Source organism: Manacus vitellinus, unplaced genomic scaffold (genome assembly GCF_001715985.3).
Source record: "Manacus vitellinus isolate BGI_N305 unplaced genomic scaffold, ASM171598v3 scaffold_41_pilon, whole genome shotgun sequence".
NCBI lineage: Eukaryota > Metazoa > Chordata > Aves > Passeriformes > Pipridae > Manacus > Manacus vitellinus.
In genome coordinates, this window is record NW_021940545.1 from 5,579,243 (window position 1) to 5,585,473 (window position 6,231).

The 6,231-nt window shown below is 45.2% G+C and overlaps 1 protein-coding gene across 1 annotated transcript; it reads left to right on the forward strand.

Moving 5' to 3' along the window:
- The first annotated feature begins 3,829 nt into the window (after positions 1 to 3,829).
- TEX12 (testis expressed 12) lies at positions 3,830 to 5,346 on the forward strand. The gene is made up of 5 exons (XM_008928939.3): positions 3,830 to 4,084; positions 4,177 to 4,239; positions 4,799 to 4,910; positions 5,014 to 5,065; positions 5,199 to 5,346. The coding sequence occupies exons 1-5, from the start codon at positions 3,953 to 3,955 to the stop codon at positions 5,341 to 5,343; spliced, it is 504 nt and encodes a 167-aa protein (XP_008927187.2). The 5' UTR covers positions 3,830 to 3,952; the 3' UTR covers positions 5,344 to 5,346.
- Positions 5,347 to 6,231: the final 885 nt, after the last annotated feature.

Consider the following 6,231-nt stretch of genomic DNA (forward strand, 5'->3'; position numbering starts at 1 on the left):
GCAGAGCCCGCGGTGATCCCTGCAGTCTCCTCGGCGAGCTGCGGGCGAATGATGGGAGCAGAGAGCGGTGCGCAGTCCTCCTCGGCGAGCTGCGGGGCGAATGATGGAGCAGAGCCCGGGGTGATCCCTGCAGTCTCCTCGGCGAGCTGGCGGGCGAATGATGGGCAGCAGAGCCCGGGGTTGATCAAAAGATATATATAAAGGCGAGCTTGCGGGCGAATTGAGTGGGAGCCGGACAAACGGGCGGAGGGCGGGGACGCGGGACACGAGACAGCACCGGATCGGAGAATCCGCGGACCCGAGGGCCGGGCTCTAGAGAGAGAGGAGAGGCGTGCACGGCGGGGACACGAGGAGACAGAGCGACGAGGGAGAGCTTAAAGCGAGCTCTGCCAGAGGAGAAGGCTGGGCGGCGTTCCCAGGATATCTGCCGACGTCTGCGTTTGTGGCGCGGCATTTCCCTCGCCGGGGACACGGCACATATGGCAAATGGGGGCGGTGGGGAAGGCTGGATGCGCTCCCGTGATGTCAGCCAGCCCTGCCTGGCCCCGCACCAGCCGGTCCGGGAGGTTTGGAAACAGGTACCGCCATCCCCGCTTCCCCATCCCCGCTTCCCATCCCCGGCTTCCCATCCCCGTTTCCCCATCCCCGGCTTCCCCATCCCGGCTTCCCCTTCCCCGCACGCCGCCCGGAAACGCCGCGCCCGCCCTGGCGGGAAACCGGTTTGGGATTGGAAAGATCGCGTGTGGTGGCTCTGGATAACATCGGCACCGCGGGCACCTCGCCTGGCATCCCTTCCAACACACCCAGCTCCAGGGCGGGAGTCCGGGCGCCTCTTTAGGGTTAACCCCTCCTTGTCCCCCCAGATGTGCTGCCCTGGGGGCTCCGGAGCAAGCAAGGCTGCGGTAACTGCAGTGCCCACCACCGCGGGCTGGTGGGATAATTAAGGCCCTAAAAAACCAGGAAACGCGGCTTTGGGAGTGAGCAATAAACCGATGTTTTTTGGGGGTTCAAGTTTGTAGAACTTGGTGGCGCTGGTGGAAATCCCCGTGCCTCGATTTTTCTGTTTGTGATGATGATTCTTAGCCAGGCAGGAGGGCGCTCGGCCGTGCAGCTCCATGGGTAAATGGGAGAGGCTGAACTTGTAGGGATGAAAAAAACACCCACAAAACCCCGAAAGGCAGCAAGTGATGGAGGGAAGCGAGAGATTATCCCAGAAGAGGCGCCTAAAATCCTCCCTTGGACTTACTTATGTAGCTAAGACCCCAAGACACTCCCTCACCTTCCCACGTGCCTGTTACTGCCCTTGGAGAGGGGGAAAAATAAAGGTAGGAATGCTTTAATATCCATCTGATAAAAATAGGCAGGTAATTCTAGCTCAAGGGCACGCTTCCAATCTCATCTGAAATGATAGCCATAAAGATTAACATGCTGTTTTACTAATAACTGTGGGTTTGGATAGGTTTACCGTCCAGCATAAAAACCAACTGCAGAACTGACGTGCTTCCTTTAAACTCGTTCCGAGAAACTGATGACATTAATTCCAAAGGACTTATTAATTCCAACGGAGTAAAACCTCCTGTTTGCCAGAGACAAACAAGGAAAAATACATTTTTGGTAACTGCTGTTTCAAATAATAAATATATATCCCTATTTACAGACACTCCCTGAATTCCAGCAGGACATCAAAGTTGTATCATTCCTTTTCAAGCTCCTGTTTTGTTACAGTTGTGTTTACCTAAATCTGCATCCCAGGGAGATCCAAATTTAATTTGGATCTCAATTAGCTGATTTCTATATACAGCAGCTGTAATTCCACTATACCCCTTGGTGTGTTGTTTGAATGGTTGGTTCTAACAGGAGAAAAAAAAATAAAATATATATCTTTCTAAATTTAACTGGCTTCTGTTTCTGGTCACCCATTTCTGTACTTTTTCCCGATAGACATTTCGTAACAAATAGTTCCTTTCTGCAAGTGGGATCAAAATGCCTCTTGGTCTCTTTCAATTAAAATAAACAGTTCAGCCTTTTTAAGTTTCTTCCTCTGAATAATTTTTTTCTGTTTCAAAATAATATTCACATTTCTTTTATTCACTCCAATTGACTTTTAATATTTTTTGAAAATTTGGGCACCAGAGCTTTATTCAGGGCAGTTCCCCATTTGGGTGATTCTCATTCCCAGATACTTTTCATTTCACTGCAAAAGAATAAAAAAAAAAAGATGCTGTATCAATAATTTATCATTTAGCCATTTTTTTTCTCATTAAGTTTAAATACACGTTCAGATAACTAATGAAACATTAAATAATATTATATTTGGCAAAAGCAATGCCAGTCAGCCAATATTATTTACTTTGTACTAACTGCTGGCACTAATATTTTTGGTCTATTGATATTACATACTAAACTATCAGGAAGGAGGATTTGGTCTTTTTTGTCAGCCTTTGAGAGCCTAAAAATCAATAAGGTCATTTAGCACACTGAATAAAAGGCGTTCCCTTCTCTTCCTCTGTAAATATTTGCATTTATTAAGGACCAGACTCTAACTCAAACAATGGCTTCTGTGATAAGATTTAAGCTTTCATTTCTCCTGGCATTTAATATCTCCAATAATAAGGGAACTGGAACTATTATGAGAGTAATCACTTCACTGATTTTTCTCCAATCTTGAAGGATGTGGAACTCCAGTAAGAGTTAACTCTCACACCTTAGATAATTTTTTAATTTATTTTATATTTAGACTGAGGTTTCTCCATAGACTATCACATCCATAACATACTGAAAGCGGTAAAGAAAATTCAGATGTTTTATTTCTTCTAATTCACATGGTCAGTTAATAAAAATATCTTAACCTACTAATGATAACCCAGTGAAATAAACACCTTAAGGCCAAATTCTAAGCCCAATCTATCATATCTTTTTCATAATGTTTAGAGAGTATCGCTAATAACATAAATATCTATAAAATGTCTGAGAATAAGTGAATTGGGCTGTGTCAGCATATTGAATATTGTTTCTACTTTGGGGAAGTATTTAGTTCTCGTTCTTTCAGCAGTTTAATTTCTTGTACCGAGATCTTAATTTCAGAGCCTAATCAGATAACATATGTGAGATTAAGATCCTTCCGTTCTTAAAAAAAGAAATTAGAGATATTTAAAAAAAAAAACCACAAAAAAACCCAAACTACAGAAAGACAGCAAAACAACCCAGAGACAAGATTTACTTCACTCCAACATGACTTCAAATCGTTAAATAATTTATTTCTTTCACTGTAGAGAAACCCTTTGAGGAAGAAAAGAGCTGGTCTCGGCAGTTGTGCGTTTTTGGCGGTGTTGCTCATTTTAGTGACTGCTATCTCGGGTTTTACTGATCAGTGGCTTGAGTTTTGAGGCGGATCCAGGATGATCCGTCCGGCGTTTCAGGTGCTGCAGGGACTTGGGACCGGGTTAGAGGAGACGGAACACGTTATCTGGGGGGCCAGCTCGATGTTCGAGTGACTTCGGGTAGAATAATCTTGAATTCGGCAGGGATGGGGACGGCAGGAGCCGCTCCGGAGCCTGGGCAGGAGCTCTGGGGGTGCTGCCAGCCCTGAGGGGAGTGGGGCATCCCCTGTCCCCATCCCTTGTCCCCTGTCCTTGTCCTCATCCCCTGTCCCCATCCCCTGTCCTTGTCCCCATCCCTTGTCCCCATCCTTGTCCCCATCCCCTGTCCATCTCCCCCTGTCCCATCCCTGTCCTTGTCCATCCCTTGTCCCCATCCCTTTGTCCCATCTCCTGCCCCCATCCCTGCCCATCCCCTGTCCTTGTCCCCCTGCCCCTGTCCCTCGCCCCGTGCCCTCACGGCCGGCCCTCACGAGCCATTCCCTGCCCAGGGCCCGCCCAGAGCCGGAGGGGAAGGCGCCTGTCTGAGGGTGCCCGTGGTCCTCCTGGGCAGGAGGGGACCGGGAAAGGGATAAATGCCCTTGGCTATGGATTCCAGGCACCCCAGGCCGTGCCGGGACACCCCCGGACCTGCCCCCGCCGCCTCCAGCCCCTCAGGGCGCCCTGAGGCGCTGCCCCTGGGCGGGGAGGAGAGCTCCTTCGCAGAGGTGAGCGCTGCGGGTTTTACACGATTTTGCATAAATATCCCCCCCAGGCGCACGGGGTGACGGCTCAGCAAACACCCCCTGCTCTTTGTCAGGCAGCGATGGCGAGCAACGCGCAAAAATCTGACGAGAGTGGGAGTAAACGTCAAAGGATGGAGGTGAGCGGGGCTGAGGCAGGCAGGGAGGGAGGACCTGGACCCTCATTCCATGTCCTGCTCTGGATTCCTGGCCCGGAGGGAGGGCACAGAGCTCCACGTAACTTCGTGGAGGTTTGGGGAACCAGGTATGACTTTCTTGTCTAAGGAAACCGCAGCTTCCCTAAGTGTCTGAAGACGAACAGAACTGGGCGTGCACTGAGACGCAGTTATGTGGAATGTTTTGAGAGTGAGCTGCTGAAATACGCTGGCTTTTACTGATATATATGTATATCTATAAATACATAGATATACACACACACACACATATACAGTATGTATATCAGTGTATGTATAAAAAAGTACGTATATATTTACAGAGATCTCACGCTGGTACTTCCCACCCACTGCCCGAGATGCTGTGCCTGTTCGTGATGCCCTGAAGCCAACACCGCTTGCATTTTCTCTAAATACACTTCTCTCGAGATCTTTTTAAACCTCTTCCTTCCCTCAGTTAAACTCCGTGCCAAAGCTCGTTTTGAGTCCTAGAAGCCGTATTTTTTTTAATGTGTTCTGTTATTAGAACGCAGCGTCAGAAAATCCTCAGCTGTCCTTCCCTGACAAAACAGATTTGGCTCTTTCTGAGGACTCGCAGTCCCTTTACGACACTGAACCACTGGAAAAAGTTTTAAACGGTGACGTATTAAATATACTGAAAGTAAGTGTGTAATTACTTAATTTATGTTGAGATCCGCTCAGATATTTAAATAGAATTGCCTTTTTTTTTTCTTTTCGCAGAGATGAGCAAAGAAATTATGACCTTGTTATCAAAATATGCTAACATTATAAGGCAAGTTAACCTTGTGCTATTTGTACAGCTTCTTTCTAACTTCTCTAGACAAGATGGAACTGAGTATTAGTGGACAAGATGTTTTTAAGAAAAGCATAAAAGCAGCTTTTAACAACAGTTTTTTTCACTTAAGTGAGACAGCAGCGATGGAGGCTTCTTGTGTCCAGGAACTGGAAGGAATCTTAAAAGAAGCGAGGGACATAGACGAGGACTTAAAGCAGAAAAGGGAGAGTCTGAAACAGAGATTCACTGTCATGGCAAACACCCTGCAGGGATAAATGGAGTTCTGCAGAAGTGCAGAGCCAAACTCAGTCTATTTTGTGTATTCAAACAAGCCCTGAGGAGTGTTATGGTGTCTGGTTCTTAGGTAAATATTTATGGCACTCCAGGAAACCTTCAACAACTTAAGCAGCAATTCATACATAGTTAGTAAAACCAGTTCTTAATATCTGTTTTAAATCCTGTGACTCCAAGGTTTTCAAACACTAAAACATAAGGATTTTACTTGTTAACCCATTGAACATAGTACAGAAATTTCCCTGTGAAACACAGAATTTTGTAAGTGGAAAAGGACCTCAGATTATTTAATTATAATAATTTTCTGGCTTTGTTTTAGTTTTCAGGGGTTTTTCTTTCTACTTTAGAAAATGTTTTGGTGCTAAAGTCTTTGTAGAATGTACTTGCAATGTTATTTCAATTTTGCCTCAGAATACAAATAGGTTGAAGAGATCAGCTTAGAAATAGGAGAGTTCTATTAAGAAAAATACTTTGGGAAATGTATAAAGTCTTGATTTAAAAATGCATGTAATACTTGTACAGCTTTTCACGGCCATTTTGATATAAACATTAAAGCACACAATCAAAACTTTGCTGTGATGTCAATAAATAACTAGACAATAATAACGTGGTCTAAAATGCTCTTTTATTTTGGATACATGAGTATTGTTTGCTGTATATTCACTTTATTTAAGGGTGCTCATGGAGTTTTTTCGAGCCCTTTTTCTCTCTTGTCACTAAACTCTCTTAAAAAAGATGAAACACAGAATGTATCAAGGATCATGTACAAATTGTGAGGCTTATTTAATAAAGAAAAGTCCTGGTGCTAGAAAAAGATATATTTACATCATTACCCCACCAGGACTGTGTATTAATTTTCTCTTAAAATC